Consider the following 22,573-nt stretch of genomic DNA (forward strand, 5'->3'; position numbering starts at 1 on the left):
TGTGTGTGATATTTGAACAAATCCTATATTTAATAACTGTATCACATGTTCATTTTCTGGGGTTTTTTTCTTTAACAACATAGTATTTCTTTACATTCTCAGAATTGAACTAGAAGTTTCAAGCCTCATTCAAACTTTTAAAAAGTCACTAAGGTTATAAACTTTCTAGACTTTTAGCAGGAATAACAGACGCAAAATACATGGAACTATATCAGACTTCTGAGTGAATGTATAAATTAGAAATCTAGCATTCTATTCATACTGAGTCAAACAAGTGGAATGCCATAAATGTGATAAATTTTTTAGCTAGGCAAAAATTCATAAGCTTTCTAAAATATATATATATATTATCCATACTATTTCTCTATCTATCTATATATATATGTATACAAAAGTTTTTCTACTACACTTGATAAAGGCTTGAGAAAGAACGTCAAAAAATAAAAAAGAGAAATTGGAAAACATAAACTAAATGACATGGGAGCACTAAACATGAAATAGAAAAAGTGAAACAAATTAGATAAAAGTAAAAAATCATCATATAGTCCAGTTGCTTTTAAATATAGCTGCTCATTAGAAACACATCTGGAGCTCTGGAGAAAAAAAGCAATACCTGGGCATTTGTATTTTTCAAAAAATTCCAAGGTAATTCTGATATGCATCTGGATTTTAAAAAGTGATTACAGGTTTTTCTATTAAATAGTAGTTTTAGTGATGTAGAACTTTATTATTTTCCATTGACCAATCATGATACAATGGTATTAAGTGAATAAGTTAGGTAACCAAGAAGCACAAGCTAGAATCAAGATTGCCGGGAGAATATCAATAACCTCTGATATGCTGATGACACCACCCTTATGGCAGAAAGTGAAGAGGAACTAAAAAGCCTCTTGATGAAAGTGAAAGAGGAGAGTGAAAAAGTTGGCTTAAAGCTCAACATTCAGAAAATGAAGATCATGGAATCTTGTCCCATCACTTCATGGGAAATAGATGGGGAAACAGTGGAAACAGTGTCAGACTTTATTTTGGGGGGCTCCAAAATCACTGCAGATGGTTATTGTAGCCACGAAATTAAAAGATGCTTACTCCTTGGAAGGAAAGTTATGACCAACCTAGATAGCATATTCAAAAGCAGAGATATTACTTTGCCAACAAAAGTCCGTCTAGTCAAGGCTATGGTTTTTCCAGTGGTCATGTATGGATGTGAGAGTTGGACTGTGGAGAAAGCTGAGCACCAAAGAATTGATGCTTTTGAACTGTGGTGTTGGAGAAGACTCTTCAGAGTCCCTTGGACTACAAGGAGATCCAACCTGTCCATCCTAAAGGAGATCAGTCCTGGGTGTTCACTGGAAGGACTGATGCTGAGGCTGAAACTCCAATACTTTGGCCACCTCATGTGAAGAGTTGACTCATTGGAAAATACCCTGATTCTGGGAGGGATTGGGGGCAGGAGGAGAAGGGGACGACAGAGGATGAGATGGCTGGATGGCATCACCGATTCAATGCACACGAGTTTGGTTGAACTCTGGGAGTTGGTGATGGACAGGGAGGCCTGGCGTGCTGTGATTCATGGGGTTGCAAAGAGTTGGACATGACTCAGCGACTGAACTGAACTGAACTAAACCACAATAATAAAAGATGTTCATCAGTTTTCACAATCAATAGTCAGACAAAAAATAAAAGATAATTATGATTGCAAGCCATAATGGAAACATGATTATCCTAACAATATAAGACAATTACATACAATTTGGGGGGGTTAAGTAGAGTGATATGGTAAGTGGAAGTGCATATATGCACATGTTCTCATCCACCCGGCCAGTCTATGTCTTTTGTTTGGTGTACTTAATCCATTTACATTTAAGGTAATTATCAGTATACATGATACTATTGCCATTTCCTCAATTGTTTGGGGTTTATTTCGTGTAGGTCTTTTCCTTCTTGTGTGTTTTCCTGCCTAGAGAAGTTCCTTTAGCATTTGTTGTAAAGCTGATTTTGTGGTGCTGAATTCTCATAACTTCGCTTGTCTGGATAGCTTTTGATTTCTCCATCAAATCTGAAGGAGAGTCTTGCTGGGTAGAGTTTTGGTTGTAGGTTCTTCCCTTTCATCACTTTAGTATCATGCTGTTCCCTTCTAGCTTGTAGAGTTTCTGTTGAGAAATCAGCTGATAACGTTATGGGAGCTCCCTTGTATGTTATTTGTCGTTTTTCCCTTGTTGCTTTTAATATTTTATCTGTCTTTAATTTTTGTCAGTTTCATTATTATATGTCTTGGTGTGTTCCTCCTTGGGTTTATCCTGCCTGGGACTCTGTGTCCTTCCTGGACTTGGTTGACTATTTCCTTTCCCACGTTTGAGGAGCTTTCAGCTATTATCTCTTCAAATATTTTCTCAGGTCCTTTCAGTCTGTCTTCTGGGACCCCTATAATGTGAATGTTGGTGTGTTTAATGTTGTTCCAGAGGTCTCTTAGGCTGTCTTCGTTTTTGTTTTTGGTTTTTTTCATTCTTTTTTCTATATTCTGTTTTGCGGCAGTGATTTCCACCATTCTGTCTTCCAGGTTACTTATCCATTCTGCCTCAATTATTCTGTTACTGATTGCTTCTAGTGTATTGTTCATCTGGTTTTTTGTTCTTTAGTTCTTCTATGTCTTCAGTAAACATTTCTTGCATCTTCTCCACTCTTTTTCTGAGATCCTGGATCATCTTCACTATCATTAGTCTGAATCCTTTATGTGGGAGGTTGCCTATCTCCACTTCAGGTTTTCTCTTGTCCCTTCATCTGGGACATAACTCTCTGCATTTTCATTTTGATTAACTTTCTGTGATGTGGTTTTCATTCTGGCAGCTGCAGGATTGTTCCCTTCTTGCTGCTTCTGTCTTCTGGTGGATGAGGCTAGGGGAGTTGTGTAAGTTTCCTGATGGGAGGGACTGGCAGTGGGGAAAACTGGGTCTTGCTCTGGTGGGCAGGGCCATGTTCAGTAAAGTTTTAATCCAATTATCTGCTGATGGATGGAGTTGCACTCCCTCCCTTCCTAGGGCTTCCCAGGTGGCCCTAGTGGTAAAGAACCTGCCTGCCAACGCAGGAGACATAAGAGATAGAGGTTCAGTCCCTGGGTCAGGAAGAGCCCCTAGAGGAGAGCATGGCAACCCACTTCAGTATTCTTGCCTAGAGAATCCCATGGACAGAGGAGTCTGGTGGGCTACAATCCATAGGGTCTCAAAGAGTTGGACACGACTGAAGTGACTTAGCATGCAAGACCCAGGCCTGGGGTCTACAGGCTCTATGGTAGGGTTAATGGCGACTTATAAAGAAGACTTACGCCAAGGGGCACCTTCCAGGACTGCTGCTGCTAGTACAGCAGTGAATCACTGCGACCCATGCCTCCACAGGAGACTCTCAATACTAGCAGGTAGGTCTGGTTCAGTCTCCTGGGGGATCACTGTTCCTTTCTCTTGGGTCTTGGCGTGTGCAAGATTTTGTTCATGTCCTCCTAGAGTGCAGTCTCTGTTTCCCCCAGTCCTGTGGAAGTACTGTAATCAAATCCCACTGGCCTTCAAGGTTAGATTCCCTGGGGAGTCTCAGTCCCTTTGCGGGATCCCCAGGCTAGGAAGCCTGATGTGGGGCTCAGAACCTTCTCAACAGTGGGAGAACTTCTTTGGTATTATTGTTCTCCAGTTTGTGGGCTGCCCACTTGGCGGGTATGGGATTTGATTTTATCGTGATTGCGCCCCTACCGTGTCATTGCAGTTTCTTCTTGTCTTTGGAAGTAGGGTATCTTTTTTTGATAGGTTCCAGCATCCTCCTGTCAATGTCTGTTCAACAGCTAGTTGTGATTTTGGTGCTCTTGCAGGAGGAGATGAGCACATGTCCTCTACTCTGCCATCTTGAACTGGAAGCTCCCTCATCCTTTCAAAAGTCTTAATTTTCTTTTCTCCCTCTTTCCCTCCACTCTCTTTACTTCCATTATATTTTATTCTGTCGTTCTTGTTCTATGCATTCTTTATTGGTTCCTCCTTTTAGAACTTATTTTTTTTCTCTCTCTCAAATTTTTTGTAATGATATTTCTTATTTTCTTTTTTAAACAACTTCTTTCTCTCTCTTCCCCTTTCTTTTCTTCTCTCTCTTCAAAAAAACGTACGTATTTATTTTGGCTGTGCTGGGTCGTCACTGCTGTGTGGGCCTTTCTCTAGTTGTGGCAGGTGAAGGCTACTCTCGAGTTGTGGTGTGCAGGCTTCTCACTGTGGTGGCTTCTCTTATTGTGGAGCATGAGCTCTTGGGCACGCGGGCTTCAGCAGCTGCAGCTCGTGGGCTCTAGATCACAGGCTCAGTATTTGTGGCAAATAGGCTTAGTTGCTCCACAGCATGTGGGATCCTCCCAGATCAGGGGTTGAACCCATGTATCACTCTCATCTCACACTCACATTTTTTCGCTTTTGATTTTACTCTTTTTCCTAGGGACTCCATAACCTCTGTTTCTTTCCTGCCTCGGTCTTCTTTTTATCTGTCCCCTTCCCTTCTTTGATTCTTTCTTTCCTCCCCACTCTCTTGCCCCCTTCATATTTCCTTTCTTCTCTCATTTCTTTCTTATTCAATAATGTTCTTTTCCCATCCTCTCCCTCAGTGCTTCACCCTCTACCTTTCTTAATTCCTTCTTTCCTCTTTCCTCCTTCTTTCCTTTCCTCCTCTGTCTCTAACTTTTCCCCTTCCATTCTCCTTTTATTCTCTTTTAGTGTCCTCTTTTTAAATCATTCTTTCCATCCATTTCTAAGTTTTTCTTTCCTTTTTATTGGCTTCTGCCTATGAATGTCTTTTCTATATGTGTGCATGTTTGGATGAATCTATCTCTGTCTTTTCTTTCTATCAATCATGTATTTGTCTTCCTTTGTACATACCTACATGCCTAGCTGTCCATCTAGCTATCAATCATCTATGTATGTTTACTGTCTCTTTACTGACTTGTACTTTTAAAATCTCTCCCATACCACACACAATTGTACTTGATATTCTTACTCACACAGTCTCTTTTTTAAGACTTTGCATATATTATGACAGTCATTAGTGACACAAGTTGTAAAATATTTTCCCATACTTTTGAGCTTTGCATGTGATGATTCTTCATCAGTCACTGCAGATAAATTATGTGAGTTTTGTTTTTGTGGGGTTTTTTTTTAACATGCATTCAACTAGGTATGATTCAGAATAGATTAAGATTCCCTTTGTTTAATTACAGATAGCTAAAAAATTGCCTGACAGCCCACCAAACAGGATTTGCTTTAAGACCAACCCACAGAGTCAATTGGAGACTGAGTGTGCTGGGACCTGCTGGGTCAGCCGTAGTAGCGTTTAGCTAATTGTCTAGAGCATTAACCCCTGGAGAAGCGAATGGCAACCCACTCCAGTATTCTTACTTGGAGAATCCCATGGACAGAGGAGCCTGGTCGGCTACAGTCCATGGGGCTGCAAAGAGTCGGACACGACTGAGTGACTAAGCATACATACTAGCGCACAAAGAAGAAAGTCCTGGTTGGAGACACGAGGCCTGCAGCACCGGCTGTGGAACCTCCATGATGTGACTACACAGCTGCATCTGCAAATGTCTGTGGGTGACCAGGGAGGGGGCGCATAGCTGTAGGCAGGCATTCTTGGGGCTGCATACACTGGCACACTGGTGGGGTGGGTGGGGGGGTGACAGGAGCTGGGGAGTGGGCAGTTAGCAGGGTACCTGTTTGGAAGGTAGGATGTGCTCCAGGATATATGTTGAGGGAAAAGGCTGGAGCTGCTGCTGTATAGCCCATGGGGAAACCAGCTAGATAACCATTCCTTTGGAATTTGCATGGGGAACCCCAGAAGAACCCAGGCTATAAACAGGATTGGTGACTTCAGGCCCCTGGGCTGGCGGTTGCGCTTGGCAAGGGCCTGCCACGGAGGCCTGCTCCCATGAGAGGCTGAGTCACAAGGTCTGTGCCCTGCCTTGCCTGGGCTCCCCGCGCACTCTCTCTTTCTTTTTCTTGCAGTCTCATCTCTAAACCTTTGCTTTTATCCCTCCTCTCCCTCCCTCCCCACTTATACTTTTAAATCCTTATTTATTTATGCTTTATTGCATATAGTTGTTAACAATGTTAACAATGTTGTGTTCGTTTTAGGTGTAAAGTGATTCAGTTTCTATGAATCACACTTTTCAGATTCTTTTCTTATATGTTATCACAATGTTGAGTATAGTTCTCTGTGCTATACAGTAGGTCCTTGTTGGTTATCTATTTTAATTTCTTATACTTTTTAAGTGACTCCCCTTAAAATTTTTTCTTCTGTCTTCTGCACTTCTTTTATACTGCCATTCTTATTGGCTTCTATTTTTAAAATCTGTTTCTTACCTAGCTATCCAATCTTCCTATCTATTTTAATGTATTGTTAGATCTCTCTGTCCATGACTGTATTTTCTCACTAGTTTCTCCTTTTCAGCATTCTCTTGCTGCCTCTCATGATCACACTCTTTATGTTAGCCTTTTTCCCAGAGATTCTTCCCTTATAAACTTTCTTTCCTGCCCCTTTCTTCCTTTTATTCACCCCTCCCTCCTTCCATTCCTACCTCTCTCCCTTTCTTCTCTTTTTATATCCATACACCTACATACATACATACATACCTACTTACCTAGCTATCTATCCAGCTATTAATGATCTATGTTCATTGTACTCTTTCTGTATTGACTTCTACCTTTTAGAACTCTCTCCCACCCTGCACAGTTGTACTTAATTTTCTTCCTGTATCTTCCTCTCTCATTCTCTCTACTTATTCATGTAATTGTCTTCTGAAACATCCTCTCTAAACTAATTTTCTTCCTCCCTCCCTGCTTCCCTTCCCTGCCTTCCTTATTTCCTTCCCTCCCTCTCTCCCTTCTTCCATTTTTTAAAATAATGTTTTGACTTATTTATTTGGCTGCACTGGATCTTACTTGTGGCATGTGGGATCTAGTTCCTTGACCAGGGATCAAACCCAGGAGTGCAGAGTCTTAGCCACTGGACCACCAGCAAAGTCCCTCTTCTTCCTTCTTAAGTTTTTACTGGCTCCTTTTTAAACTTCTCTTTCTCCCCGCCCGCCCCCTTCTCTCCTTCCTTTGTACTGTCTTTACTGGATTGTCCTTTTAAAGTTCCACCTACCTAAACCTGTGCACTTATCTTCCTTGCTATGTACCTATCAATCATCTTCATTTTACTGTATTTTTATTGACTTAAAAAACCTGGCATTCTCCCCTTTCCCAACTGTACCTGAGTCTCTTCCTTTTAAACCTCTTCTTTCCTACTTCCTAATTCCTTTCTTTCCACTATTCCTGGCTGTGTCTCTCTAGCTCTCCCTTTCACTGTGTCTCTGTTCTTTGTCTGCTGGCTGCCTGCATCCCTCCTTTCCTTTGTCTCCCTCCCTGACCATATATCCCTCCCTTACCCCTTCTTCTCGCCTTCCTCCCTCCCTCTCTCCTTCCTTCTGCTTTTCCTGTTGAGTTTTCTGACTTGCTTTTTTAGTTTTAAAAATGTCTATTAATAATCTCTGTATATACATTTTTTTAAAATTTTCTTTTGTGACTGACTTCTTTTTAAATTCCCCTGCCCCACCTAGTGTGCTAATTTTCTCACTGGGTCCTCTTTTTCAATCTCCTCTCCCCATTTCAATCATTCTTTTGTTCTCTTTGTCTCCCTTATTCTTCTAACTTACTCCTAGCATCTTAACTTCTTTATTTTCTTTTGTCCCCTCCTTTCTTTTTTTTTTTATTTCCCATGTCTCTTTCTCATTCCCTTTCTTTCCCACTCTGTATTTGTTTCCTTTGCCTCCATGTATGGATGCTTTCTTTTCTCTTCTTTTTGCTTGATTTTACTGTTTTTTTACAGGGACCTGGTTTTACACTTTTTTGTTTTCTTCTCATCTTTCTCTTTTCAACACCATCTTTCTCTATTATCTTTTTTACTTGGCTTCTTTTAAAATTATACTCTATTTTCTATCTGTTTATATCTTTTACTGTCTTCTTCAATAACTTCTCTTTAAATCTCCCATCCCCACAGTCCTACGTGAGCTTCTTACTGACTCCATCTTTTCAAGCTTCTCTCACTTTCAAACTCTTTCTCCTTTTACTTTCTCCTACCAATTCATTCTATTTCAAGTTGCCTGCCTGCTCTCCTTCCCTCCATCCCATCTTCCCACTTTCTTTTACTGTTTTTCTTCCTGCCTGCTGTGTTTCATTTTTTGCTCAATTTTTCTTATGCTTTTTTTATACCTCTTTTTTTTTTTTTTTTTTTTACTGGTACTTCCTATTTATAGTCTGTTCTGTCCATCTGACTGCCTGCTACCAAACTATAAATCACCTATTTTTTAATCTATATATTAGGGTCTTTAAAAAATTATTCCTTCTCATCTTTGAATCTCTTTCACTTGTACAGACCATTGTACTTGATTTTTTTCTTACTGGCTACTCCTTTTCAAACACTTTCATGCTCATCTTTCATCTCTTACCTTTTCCTTTTTGAGTGACTTGTCCTTTTCTTATTTTCCTCTCATTCATCCTCTTTTCCTTCCATTTTCCATCCTTTCCTCCCCCTCCCTTTCCTTCCTTCCTTTCCTCCTCTCTCCCTCCATTCCTTCTTTCCTTTCTGTGTATCTATTGCTCCCTTTTTTCACTGTGTCTTTCTTCTCTTTTCCTGTCTTCCTTCCCTCCCTCCCCCTTCTCTATACATCTTGATGGCTTTCTCTCCCTCTCTCTGGCTTTTCTGTCTTCTTTGCCTGCTGCCTGCAAGCCCTTTCCCCCCTCCTTCCCTCTCCTTCCTCTTTGCTTTTCCCCACTGCTTCTCTCCTCCTCTTTCTTCCTATATTCCCCTCACTTCCCCTCCACCCTCTTTTCCTTTGGTCTTCATTACTTTTCTCCTTCTTATCTTTCTCCCTCTAACAGCCTGTTCCCTCTGTCATAGCAGCCTCTCTACTCCTTCCCTTCCTTCCTCTTCTCTCAGTTCTCCAGTGTTTAAACACTCTTCTTTACTTCTTCTTGCTTTTCTTTTCTATATTGTCTTTTTTTATTGGCTTCTTTTTACAGTCCTACCTATACCTATGTGTTTATCTAGGTATCAAATCATCTATCTTCATTTTACTGTATTTTTTATTGGTTTTTACACTTTAGCTATACTTCAGCAACACACCACATAGAATTTTACTTGATTTTCTTACTGGCTTCATTTAAAAAACTGTTCTTTCTTCTCTTTTCCCCCCAAACGTTCCTTCTATTCTTTTTGCACTGTGGCTCAGATCATGAACTCCTTACTGCCAAATTCAGACTTAAATTGAAGATACTGGAGAAAACCACTAGACCATTCAGGTATAACCTAAATCAAATCACTTACGATTATACGGTGGCAGTGAGAAATAGATTTAAGGGACTAGATCTGATAGATAGAGTGCCTGATGAACTATGGACGGAGGTTCATGACATTGTACAGGAGGCAGTGATCAAGACCATCCCCAAGAAAAAGAATGGCAAAAAGCAAAATGGCTGTCTGAGGAGGCCTTACAAATAGCTATGAAAAGAAGAGAAGCCAAAAGAAAAGGAGGAAAGGAAACACATACCCATTTGAATGCAGAGTTCCAAAGAATAGCAAGAAGAGATAAGCAAGCCTTCTTTAGTGATCAGTGCTAAGAAATGGAGGAAAACAATAGAATGGGGAAGACTAGAGATCTCTTCAAGAAAATAAGAGATACCAAGGGAACATTTCATGCAAAGATGGGCTCAATAAAGGACAGAAATGGTATGGACCTAACAGAAGCAGAAGATATTAAGAAGAGGTGGCAAGACACAGAACTGTACAAAAAAGATCTTCATGACCCAGATAACGATGATAGTGTGATTGCTCACCTAGAGCCAGACATCCTGGAGTGCAAAGTCAAGTGGGCCTTAGGATGCATTACTACGAACAAAGCTAGTGGAGGTGATGGAATTCCAGCTGAGCTATTTCAAGTCCTAAAAGATGATGCTGTGAAAGTGCTGCACTCAATATGCCAGCAAATTTGGAAAACTCAGCAGTGGCCACAGGACTGGAAAAGGTCAGTTTTCATTCCAATCCCAAAGAAAGGCAATGCCAAAGAATGCCCAAACTGCTGCACGATTGCACTCATCTCACACACTAGCAAAGTCATGCTTAAAATTCTCCAAGCCAGGCTTCTACAGTACAGGAACCGTGAACTTCCAGATGTTCAAGCTGGTTTTAGAAAAGGCAGAGGAACCAGAGATCAAATTGCCAACATCTGCTGGATCATCAAAAAAGCGAGAGAGTTCCAAAAAAACATCTATTTCTGCTTTATTGTCTATGCCAAAGCCTTTGACTGTGTGGATCACAATAAACTGTGGAAGATTCTGAAAGAGATGGGAATACCAGACCACCTGACCTGCCTCTTGAGAAATCTGTATGCAGGTCAGGACGCAACAGTTAGAACTGGACATGGAACAACAGACTGGTTCCAAATAGGAAAAGGAGTTCGTCAAGGCTGTATATTGTCACCCTGCTTACTTAACTTATATGCAGAGTACATCATGAGAAACGCTGGGCTGGATGAAGCACAAGCTGGAATCAAGATTGCTGGGAGAAATATCAGTAACCTCAGATATGCAGATGACACCACCCTTAGGGCAGAAAGTGAAGAAGAACTAAAGCGCCTCTTGATGAAAGTGAAAGAGGAGTGTGAACAGTTGGCTTAAAGCTCAACATTCAGAAAACTAAGATCACGGCAATCTGGTCCCATCACTTCATGGGAAATAGATGGGGAAACAGTGGAAACAGTGTCAGACTTTATTTTTCTGGGCTCCAAAATCACTGTAGATGGTGATGGCAGCCATGAAATTAAAAGACTCTTACTCCTTGGAAGGAAAGTTATGACCAACCCAGACAGCATATTAAAAAGCAGAGACATGACTTTGCCAACAAAGGTCCGTCTAGTCAAGGCTATGGTTTTTCCAGTGGTCATGTATGGATGTGAGAGTTGGATTATAAAGAAAGCTGAGAACCCAACAGTTGATGCTTTTGAACTGTGGTGTTGGAGAAGACTCTTGAGAGTCCCTTGGACTGCAAGGAGATCCAACCTGTCCATCCTAAAGGAAATCAGTCCTGGGTGTTCATTGGAGGGACTGATGTTGAAGCTGAAACTCCAATACTTTGGTCACCTGATGCGAAGAGCTGACTCATTTCAAAAGATCCTGATGCTGGGAAAGATTGAAGGCAGGAGCAGAAGGGGACAACAGAGGATGAGATGGTTGGATGGCATCACTGACTCAATGGAGATGAGTTTGAATAGACTCGGGGAGTTGGTGATGGACAGGGAGGCCTGGTGTGCTGCAGTCCGTGGGGTCACAAAGAGCTGGACACAACTGAGCGACTGAACTGAACTGAACTAAAGCCACCAGGGAAGCCCCCTTGGAAGTCTCCTTTTTAAACAGCCCTCTTCCCCAAATTGTACTTGAATTTTTTACTTACTCTTTCTTTTCAAGCCTCTTATACAATCACATTCCCTCTTTTTATTTTACTTTTTCCTACTGTCCCATCCTTTAAACACTTACCTTCTTTTTCTTTGTTTTCTGATTTAATTCTCTTTGTCTTTTACTTGCTGCCTTTGATCCTTTTGCTTTACATTTTTTGTCTTCCCTTCTCCCTCCTTCACCCTCCCCCGGCACTTTCCCCATCCCTCTCGCTCCTTTTAAACTCACTTTTGAGTGCTCCTCTTCTGAAACGTTTCTTTCTTTCTCTCATCTGCTGTCTTGTTTTGTACTTTCATTTATTTCTGGGTTACTCTTTTAAAAAGTGTTTATTTATTTGCCATAGCAGGTCTTAGTTGTAGCCTGTGGTGTCTTTGGGCTTTGTTGGGCGTGTGAGATCTTTAGCTGTGGTGTGCAAACCCTTAGTTGGGGCATGTGCCTCTACTTCCCTGACCAGGGACTGAACTGGGCCCCCTGTATTTGAAGCACAGAGTCCTAACCACTGGACCACCAGGAAAGCCCTCTGGCTTATTCTTTTAAAAGTTGGTTCTACCTATCTATTATCTATCATGTTTATTTTACAGGTTTTTTTTTAAATTCCTCTGACTCCTTTTGAAGTCTCTCTCTCGCAGTCACATTCTCTTTTCATTTTATTTTTTCCTATAACTTATTCATTAAAATTTTTTTCTTTCCTTCCTTCCTTTTCTCCTTTATTCCCATTTTTAATAGCTCCTTTTCATGCCTTTTCTTTTGCTTTCTCTTTTCTTTGCCTGCCTGCATGCCTGCCTTCTTCCCTTTCTTTCTTCTTATTTTATTCTCTTTTTACAGGCTTCTCTTTTCAAACTGTCTGCTTTCCTTCTCCCTTTCTCTCTTCCTTCCTTCTATTTTTTTTTTGTCCTGCCTTTTTTACCGGCTCCTATTTTATAAACTCATCCTATTTACCTCTTTTCTATATTTCTTTTCTCTTTCTCTGTCCCTTCTCTCTTTCTTCCATGGTTTCTCTCTCTATGTTCCTGTATTGCTTTTCTTACTGGCTACTGGCTCTTCTTTTTTGAAGTATGTTCATATTTTCTGCCTTCCATCTATCCATCTTCCCTCCCTTCTACCTTCCCCTCCCCCCTTATTTAATGCTAGTCTTCTGTAACTTTTGAAATCCTTCTCTTTCCTTATTGTACTATACTTTTTCTCTCCCTTTTGCTCTGTGTCTCTGTTTCTCCTCTTTTCATTTCCTTCTTTGCCTTTTTTATTTTTTCATTTTTTGTTTTATTTTCTTTTACTGACTTTTTAACTTCCTCCTTTTTAATGTTAATATTTTCCTTTTCTCCTATTCTCCCTCTCCTACTGGATCCTTTTATTCCATTCAGTCTATCTTCAATGTACTGCTTTTTCATATTGGCATCTCCTTTTTAAGTCTCTCTCTTTTTCTTCTACTAACTTCTCATGTTTTCCCCTATTACTCCCTGCCCAAATTGTATTAGATTTTCCTACTGGCTTCTTTTCAAATTTTTTTCTCACTCTCACATTCTTTTTTTTTTTTTTTTCTTACTTTTTTCTGTTCACATATCCTTTTTAAACTTTATTCTCTCTCTTCCTCCTACTCCTTTGTTTCTCTAGTTTTGTCTGTGTGTCTTTTTCTTGCTCCCTTTCTTTCACTCTTTGTCTTCTTTGTTTGCTTTTCTTCCTCATACTCCTTGTCTTTTTTTCTTGTTTCTTTGCCTTTGTCTCCTTCCACTCCCTCATGGTGTGTGTGTGTGTGTGTGCACACGCGCGCATGTGCATGTATATTTTCTTACTAGCTTCTTCTGCTTAATATTCTTCTTTTTCATTCATTCACTTTCCTCCTCTTTATATCTCCATTTCATTCTTTTTGTATCATATTTTCTCCTTCTCAACCTTTTTGTTCTTTCTATTTCTATTTCTTGTTTAGGATATTTTAAATGTCTCTTCCTTTTTTCTACTTAATTTTTTTTCTCTTTCTCTTTCTAGCTTACTGTTTTGTATAATCTTTTCTTAGTGGACCTCAGTTAAAATTTTCCTTCTATTTTTCATTCATTGTCTCCCTCTTTGTTTCAGTCTGTTTTGGGGGTAATGTTTTGTCTTACTGGCTCATTTTCTCTATCTATATATAACTGTCTCTTTCCCTTTTTGTTGTTGTTCTGTCTCCTCTACTGGCTCCTTTTTAAACTCCTAGTAAAGGCAGTCTTGTCTGCTGAGCCACTTTACAGAAGTGTGTAATTTGTTATAATGTCTGTAACATAACAATATTGTGTGAATGTGTGTGGCTGTCTGTACATTCTCTACAACTTGACCTGTAAGTGGGAAGTGCCTGTAAGTGTGAGCTTCTAGAATTTCTCTTTGCAAGGGCTTTGTCACCTCACTATATTAGCACATAGAGGGGTTTTTTACAAAGCCACTGATAATAAATATTTATGCATATTCTACTTACCTTTGTCTTTTATTGTTTCTCTCTCATCTTCTGTTTCATCTTGACTTCTGTTTTCAAATACATTTTCTTCTGATCCTTCTCTCTGAAGGTAATTCCTTTGCATTTTTGGTAAATAATAAGGGATTTTTTTCTCGAGTTGTGCTTTTTTCTAAATATTAAAAAATATATATTCAGTGTTTAAAATTTAATATCAACTTGCCACTGGAAATGTATAACAGATACTTCAAATATGATGGTACATTTGAAGGAAGCCCTCTTTCTTGAGATTTCTAAAATCAGAGTACAGAGCTAGGAAGGTAATAAAGGTAAGTTTCCTTTTGCTGTCCAGCTTGAAGAATGTATTTTAATAACAAGGTCCAACTGAACTCATTGCCTACTTTCTGGAGACTGGTCCCATTGTAGACCAGCACTTAAAGTTCAGGTTCAGACCAGACTGGCTCTTTCCATCAATAGCTATCCTTGTGAATTTAAGTCACTTCTGAAAATCCACACTTTAAAATATCAAAATTAGCAAAACCCTTTCCTCAAAACAGCCCAAGTTATTGTTCAAAGGTCACTCTACCTTACGGTGAGCATCTTTGACTTTTTTACGTTGTTCTTCATATCTTGCTTCTCTGTTTACTTCTTCTCCAATCTTTGACAGCAGTAACATTTCTTGTGTTTTCCGTTCCTAAAGAGCACAATGTCATGGTAGTCAGCAGGGCTTCTCTTTTATAATCTTTTTCTTTCTTTCTTTTTTTTTTTTTTTGATCAATAAGCAAATTAGGTCAAATTAAGACCCTTATAGGAACTTGGACAACCATAATGAAAATCTTACACTGGCTTTAGAATGGGCTTATGCTTCAAAGGTAGATCTCAAAAGATGCTGGAAAGGTGATTTTCTCTTATAGATTTGAGGAATTATTATATGTAATATGTTGCCCTTAAATGTATTCTGACAGAGAGCCTGAACAAATAGCCTTGTCTGAGCATTGAGGAGTGAGAATACAGACATGATTATTTTTCACTAAATTCTAAAACTTTAAGAGCAGATGAAGTGTGTCTATACTATGGTGGTATGTAATTTGTGGTATCAGTCTCACTATGTTAAGTAAAAGCTTGTCTGTTATAATGGTAATACAAGATTAATAGCAGTTTATTATTTTAAAATAATTATGATTTTTTAAAGCAGTGGTTTATTTCTTAGACCTGAAATAACTTCAGGTAATATGGTGGGACTGCTAAAAATGTTTATAAATAAAATAATCACACATAATTTCCCCATCAATATTTATAATTTGGTGTTTCTCACTTCTTCAGTTTGTCTCCAGAGACTAAGTTTTCTTCTAACGTGGTCCCGATATCGTCTTTCTTCTTCCTTTATCCAGAGTACGTTCTGCTTTTCTGCCGTGTGTTCAAGCTTGTTTAATTCCAAGCTAATCATATCTAAATATCTAAGTAAAAGTGAAAATTTAAGGGAAGATAAACTGGGTGTTTCCCTTATGATGGTATTATCTACTCTGATATTCCCAAACCACCTTCTGGGTTGTTTTTTATTTCTTAAACTACAGGAATGTAGAGTTCTTTAAGCTAACGTGATCCACCAACTCACCATGATGTACTCATCAGACTTTACTGTGGTCAGGACAATGGCAAAATGTAGAACAGACTGATTTAAAGCATTTTATACAGAGATTAGTCCTAATTCAGGAGCTCTGTAACATGAGTTTCCAAAGACGGCTGAAGTCAACTTAAGGACTGACTTCAAAAAACAAGTATATTTGAATTTTCTTTAAAAAATAAGTGGCTATTGGCCTCTCTGTCATTGTCAAGTCCTTGAACAATCTCTCATGTGTAGACAGGCCTGAAGACTGCCAGTCTGCCACTTTGGTGAATCAGTATATATTCTGGCTTGACATGAATCCATGGAATATAAGAGGTAGGTGATGGGGAACTGGCCCTCACCCCTGATAAAGGAAAAAGAGAAGGAACTATAACTCATCCATTTGCCTCCTGGGGCATGGGCTCAGCCGCTGAATAATAAGATTGAATGTGTGTGAGTAATAGCTAAATGAACATACATGGTTGGTTGGGGAGGTAACACCTGTTTATATTAACATCAGATGAAGTTATAGCAACTCTCTCTGTTTTATCCAGCAGTAATTTCCTTAAACTTAAGTTTGAAATGTGCTAATGACACCTTTCCCTCTACTACTATGAACTTGGGTTTCCCAAGCTCAGGGAGCTGTACTTCGGAATTGTTCTTCAAATATCAGTTTGTCTTACCTCTTGGGTTCCTCATGACTCCATTTTCTCAGGTAGAAACTCTTTCCTAGCTATGGTATCAAAGTTTCCAATCCCTGCTATCTCTTAATCTCCTTTCTTTTCAGTCCACATTGAAGACTATAGGAAGTTAAATTGTGTCTAATACTTTTTAAATTATTCTGCTTTCAATTATTTCTAGTACTTTTACAGTTTTCTGGAGTCCACAATACGTCCACAAAAAATATGCATTAACTTTGGTCATACCTTTGCTTTATCAACAGCTCTTGGTCTGGAGTTGTTCGTTTATTTTCTTGTAACAGCCAACCTTGGAACTGTGTACTGCCATGACGGTCACAGGCTCTCTTGGTTTCATACAATTTATTTACTTGTTTTTCAATCATTTCCTGGGAGGGAAAAAAAAGAAGTACAGTGTTTATATTGGCCAGAAATAACCTTGTCCTTTGATATGACTTCTCATGTTTTGGGCTTGGTAAACATCCTGTAGTTTACAAATGGTTAATTAACCTGCATTTAAGTCTTTCTTCCACAACCTACATAAAAACTTTCTTACGGGCCTCAAATAAAACAAATTCAAGTACTTAACTTACTTGTTCTCTTACATAGTTTCTTTCGGAGTCTAATTTCAAACGGGTGAGATACTGCCTGTACTTATTCAATTCCTTCAAGGTGCATACAACCTATAAAAACAAATATATAAATATTTGTTGTAACAATATGTTACAAAAAAGTTGTAACAATCATGAAACTTTCCAGAGAAAAGAGTCATAAGAACATTCATTTTAGTAACAATTTTGGGATCAAGGCTAGTGATAGCACATTTTGGTAACAGTTTAGAAGGCAATATCTCTCTACGGTGGCTGTATCACCAGGAAATGTCTACCTAAATAATATTACTTCAATAATATGGTTCACACAAAATAAATGTTATTAAAATATCAGTATAATAATGATGTTTAACTTTCAGAAGAATTTATTCTATCAAGCTGTATTCTGTTAGGTTTCCATTTTGTCTCTAGTCTTCTCAAAGGGTATTGAAAATATCCCTTGATGGGTATACAGTGCTATTAATACTTTTAGAGCCAAAGGAAAGGCACTAATAATACAGCTGAGAGAAAATGCATAAATAAATGTGTATGCATATGTCTTTACATATTCAAATCATTTGGCATTTATCTTTTGCTTTTATCAAAGAAAAATGATCAAGTGGGAACAATTTTATTTAGAAACAGCCATCTGATTTCTCTTTACTCAAATATTGAGTAATTCACTTAGTTTTCTGTCAGGTATTCTTTATTGCTCAATTAAAAGTTGACACAGGTTCCCAGTGAAGTACAGAAGCAAGCTTATATCAAGACCATGGGTTTATGCTGGTTAACTGGAAGCAAACTTCAACCCACCTTATTATTGCTGGTGATATAGCCACCTTTCTTTAATCTCCTCAAGATATCTTTTCGCCTATAGTATGATTTTAAATGTGGATCGTGCAGGCTGTTATAGTCAGTTTGTAAAAGCTGACAATAAGGATCAAACAGGTTAAAGTCAGAAGTAGGCTGATAAAGCTGCAAACACACAGATTGAAAAGTGTTACATATGTAAAATGAATGAAATCACACTTTTAAACCTCAATTTGTTAAGGTGATTAGGCTGTTCATTGAAAATAAAACATGCAAGAAGAATCTGAAGTGAGAGAATACTGACAATGGGCTGATCTGAAAAAAAGACAGTAGAATACTGTAATTTTCTTCCACTTGCATTTAAATCAATATGAAAGACCTTTAAATTCCGTTTCCATGGTACTCTGCTAAAGTGATTGTAGTTCACAAAGCAGCAAGGTCAGGTGAAGAAGCATGGCCTAAGAAATTGGGAGACTGTGGTTCTAGTCTAAACTCTGCTACCATCTACCTGTCATAGCTTCACCTTACAAGGTGGTCAAGGGTGCTGCTGCTGCTGCTAAGTCGCTTCAGTCGTGTCCAATTCTGTGCGACCCCATAGACGGCAGCCCACCAGGCTCCCCCGTCCCTGGGATTCTCCAGGCAAGAACACTGGAGTGGGTTGCCATTTCCTTCTCCAATGCAGGGAAGTGAAAAGTGAAAGTGAAGTCGCTCAGTCGTGTCCGACTCTTAGTGACCCCATGGACTGCAGCCTTCTAGGCTCCTCCGTCCATGGGATTTTCCAAGCAAGAGTACTGGAGTGGGGTGCCATTGCCTTCTCCAGGTCAAGGGTAGAGTTAAAAAAAAAACAACAACAACAACAACTAAATGTGCAAAATATAGTGTTACTTCCTTGAGGAGATATTGCTAAAAGATAAAGAAGGATCCCACTAAGTTAGTGGTTAGGGTAGTTGAATATAGTACCTGGTCATAATTAAATACATGTGTTTGGGGGGAATCAATATAATAAATTGTAGAGCGAATCAGTATAAGTATGGGGAAAAAATCAGGAAATAAGTAGCTAACAAGTGAATAAAAGAGTAACACAATGTAAATATGGGAAATAGAAGATAGTGGAGCAAGAAACCAATGAAGAGGGCTACATTTACAAACTGAAAAGGAGTGTTATCACTTTTTAGTCAAATAGGCTTTGAGTGTGTTTTAGGAATGTTAATTTGTGGGAAGGGGTAGAATGTATTGGTTTTGAACAGAGAAATTATATTGCTTTCCAGCAATAAAACTTAAAAAAATCATATATATTTGACAAGTATCAGAAATACCAGGGAGCCCCCTATGCATCCTTGATGACACCCTAGAGAGGAGAATGGTAAGGAAATAAGTAAAATCAGGAAATAAGTAGAAATAACGTGATGAAAGCACACACTCAGAGAGTTCCGAACCTCCTTCAGGCTTAGCCTACAGCTAAGGACAGGGTGGGGAGTGTTAGGCAGAGGACTTAAACAGTGCGTGCAGCACTCTGAACCAGAAAAACAGTACTTTGGTGCTGAGTGAGAGAATGCAGATCAAGGGCAATGTAAATTCTAAGGAAAGATGAAACCGTTGGGGTTTGGGACACTGGGGAAAGGCTTCATATAGTAGCTCTTGAAAGATGGCTCAAATTGAAGATCAGGAAGCAGAGGAGAGCATGCCAGGTGTCAGGACCCAGATGGACAAAGGCACAGAAGTAGAAATTATCATACCATGTGTGGACAGGGAGAAAAGACCCGGACCTTTCGGAGCTGAGGTCTGGGTCGGAGATAAGGCTGAACTGGGTGGCGGAGGCCTATCACGAAGCCTTCTATCATTAAGTTCAGACACTGAATACTTCAACTCATTTTAACTTCACTTGGTGTGTGAAACTGAAGTTGACTCAAAGCAAAATAATAGCAGTGTTTCGAGTTTAATAGCAAGCAGAAAACAGTCAAGAAAATCACTTAAGCACCATTAAAAGTTAGTTTACCTTTTCACCTAAATTTGTAGTATAGAAAACATTATTACTTCCTGGAATGACTGGAAGCTTCACCCCAAGAGGAAGATCTAATAGATCAGTGGCTCCGACCTCTGTGATGGGGTCTTTTTGTGAGGCCTGTCAGATATAAGTAGAAACCTTATTTTTGTTTCTAGTACTATTATTTTAGTTTAGACCAATCTACTTAAACTAATACCTACAAATAAACCAAAGACACACACTCAGGGTTGAAAGAAACCGCCCTGTTGATAACCTGAAGGCCTCCCTGTTTACCCCTGTTACCAACCCAATCTCTGAGCTCCATTCAAAGCTAATCTCGACCAGAGGGAGCTCTAGTCACTGCAGAGGGTCTGGGAGCTGGAAACCCAGCTTCAAGGGCCCACACCCCTCTGCTGAGTCCTCCCCCATAGTCTTTCGTCTGCCCGCCCTCCTTCCCTGCCAAGACCCAGCCCTGGAGCCAGAAAGAGGAGGAAGATCACCGACTGGCCCCCACTCACGGAGCCACACTGCTTCCTGTTGGCAGTTAGGCTGCGGGAGGCTGCCTTAGAGGCGGCGGCCTGAGCAGCCTTGTAGCAGTTATTGAGGTACCGGTCCATGGCCACCCATCAGCCCGCAGGGGGTCAGGAGCTGGGGTGCCACAAGCCGTCTTGGTTTCTTCTCTTCACGCACACCTTTCCCTCTCTACACCCGTAGCTAGCCTGGGCAACCCAGACAGTGGTCACGAGGGTAACGGCTCCTCCAGGCCACGCCCCTCACAATGCTGGGTTCCAGGCTGCCGCGCTGACGTCCTAAAAGGGCGCCTCCCCAAAGCGTGTCGCCCTCAAGTGAGGGGATGGGGCATTGTGACCACACGAGCTGCCACCCGGGGCCTCCAGCGCATGCGCAGAGCCCAAGCCTCAAGGGCCAAGCGAGATGGGGAAGTGCTCCAAAAGACTTGGTGTAGGAGGACCACAGTTGACATTACCTTTCAACCTGAAACCAATAGCCCTAATTTAAATTAAGCCAGAAGTGTATCAGTTTTTGTCAGTGTATTGTTCTTGTTTATTCGTTAAATCGTGTCCGACTCTTTTGAGCCCACCAGGCTCCTCTGTCCGTGGGATTTCCCAGGCAGGAATACTGGCGTGGGTTGCCATTTCCTTCTCCAGGGGATCTTCCCGACTCAGGGATCGAACTCACATCTCCTGCATTGGCAGGCGGATTCTTTACCACTGAGCCACTAGGAAAGCCCTTGTCTCTGGAAGCCTGTAATTCTAATTCTTCCTGACCCCCAAAGAACTGATTCTGTTCAACACGTGCCTCTGAGTAATTGTGTAGTTTGCAGTAAGACCAGAGGGCTGGCTTAGAAACCCAGCTTCAAGGACCCACACCCCTCTGCTGAGTCCTCCCCCATAGTCTTTCGTCTGCCCGCCCTCCTTCCCTGCCAAGACCCAGCCCTGGAGCCAGAAAGAGGAGGAAGATCACCGACTGGCCCCCACTCACGGAGCCACACTGCTTCCTGTTGGCAGTTAGGCTGCGGGCGGCTGCCTTAGAGGCGGCGGCCTGAGCAGCCTTGTAGCAGTTATTGAGGTACCGGTCCATGGCCACCCATCAGCCCCCAGGGGGCCTGGGGCTGGGGTGCCACAAGCCGTCTCGGTTTCTTCTCTTCGCGCACACCTTTCCCTCTCTACGCCCGCAGCTAGTCTGGGCAACCCAGCCAGTGGTCACGAGGATAACGGCTCCTCCAGGCCACGCCCCTCACAATGCTGGGTTCCAGGCTGCCGTGCTGACGTCCTAAAAGGGCGCCTCCCCAAAGGGCGTCGCCCTCAAGTGAGGGGATGGGGCGTTGTGACCACACTAGCTGCCACCTGGGGCCTCTGGCGCATGCGCAGAGCCCAAGCCTCAAGGGCCAAGCGAGATGGGGAAATGGTCCAAAAGACTTGGTGTAGGACCACCATAGTTGACATTACCTTTCAACCTGAAACCAATAGCCCCCCACTCCAGTACTCTTGCCTGCAAAATCCCATGGACGGAGGAGCCTGGTGGGCTGCAGTCCATGGGGTCGCTAAGAGTCGGACACGACTGAGCAACTTCACCTTCACTTTTCACTTTCATGCATTGGAGAAGGAAATGGCAGCCCACTCCAGTATTCTTGCCTGGAGAATCCCAGGGACAGGGGAGCCTGGTGGGCTGCCGTCTATGGGGTCGCACAGAGTCGGACACGACTGAAGCGACTTAGCAGCAGCAGCAGAAATATATCAGTTTTTGTCAATGTATTGTTCTTGTTTATTCGTTAAATCGTGTCCGACTCTTTTGACCGTAGCCCACCAGGCTCCTCTGTCTGTGGGATTTCCCAGGCAGGAATACTGGCGTGGGTTGCCATTTCCTTCTCCAGGGGATCTTCCCGACTCAGGGATCGAACTCACATCTCCTGCATTGGCAGGCAGATTCTTTACCACTGAGCCATTAGGAAAGCCCTTGTCTCTGGATAGCTGCCTGTAATTCTAATTCTTCTGACCCTCAAAGAGCTATGATTCTGTTCAACGCATGCCTCTGAGTAATTGTGCAGTTTGCACTAAGACCAGAGGACTGGCTTAGAAACCCAGGTTCAAGGACCCACCCGCCTCTGCTGAGTCCTCCCCCGTAGTCTTTCATCTGCCCGCCCTCCTTCCCTCCCAAGACCCAGCCCTGGAGCAAGAAACAGAAGGAGGATGACCGACTGGCCCCCACTCACAGAGTCACACAGCTCCCTGTTGGCAGTTAGGCTGCTGGCTGCCGCCTTAGAGGCGGCGGCCTGGGCAGCCTTGTAGCAGTTATTGAGGTACCGGTCCATGGCCACCCATCAGCCCCCAGGGGGCCTGGGGCTGGGGTGCCACAAGCCGTCTCGGTTTCTTCTCTTCGCGCACACCTTTCCCTCTCTACGCCCGCAGCTAGTCTGGGCAACCCAGCCAGTGGTCACGAGGATAACGGCTCCTCCAGGCCACGCCCCTCA

At 41.3% G+C, this 22,573-nt stretch overlaps 1 protein-coding gene across 9 annotated transcripts in view; it reads right to left on the minus strand.

Moving 5' to 3' along the window:
• The window catches only part of LOC139181346 (fibrous sheath-interacting protein 2-like), an 82,963-nt gene extending 60,775 nt beyond the window's left edge, over positions 1–22,188 (minus strand). For 3 of the 9 annotated variants that reach the window (XM_070784488.1, XM_070784486.1, XM_070784485.1), the window contains exons 1-8: positions 20,103–20,429; positions 19,597–19,722; positions 17,604–17,765; positions 16,794–16,883; positions 16,450–16,589; positions 15,233–15,374; positions 14,504–14,611; positions 13,942–14,089 (exon numbers count right to left, since the gene is read on the minus strand). In XM_070784488.1, the coding sequence (XP_070640589.1) occupies positions 13,942–14,089; positions 14,504–14,611; positions 15,233–15,374; positions 16,450–16,589; positions 16,794–16,883; positions 17,604–17,765; positions 19,597–19,722; positions 20,103–20,201 (1,015 nt within the window). In that variant the 5' untranslated portion in view covers positions 20,202–20,429. Of the gene's footprint in view, positions 1–13,941; positions 14,090–14,503; positions 14,612–15,232; positions 15,375–16,449; positions 16,590–16,793; positions 16,884–17,603; positions 17,766–19,596; positions 19,723–20,102 lie in introns of those variants that run through there. The other 6 variants (XM_070784491.1, XM_070784492.1, XM_070784493.1 and 3 more) reach the window with 4 other exon arrangements.
• Between the last annotated feature and the right edge of the window lie 385 nt (positions 22,189–22,573).

The sequence above is a fragment of the Bos indicus genome, chromosome X (genome assembly GCF_029378745.1).
Source record: "Bos indicus isolate NIAB-ARS_2022 breed Sahiwal x Tharparkar chromosome X, NIAB-ARS_B.indTharparkar_mat_pri_1.0, whole genome shotgun sequence".
Lineage (NCBI taxonomy): Eukaryota > Metazoa > Chordata > Mammalia > Artiodactyla > Bovidae > Bos > Bos indicus.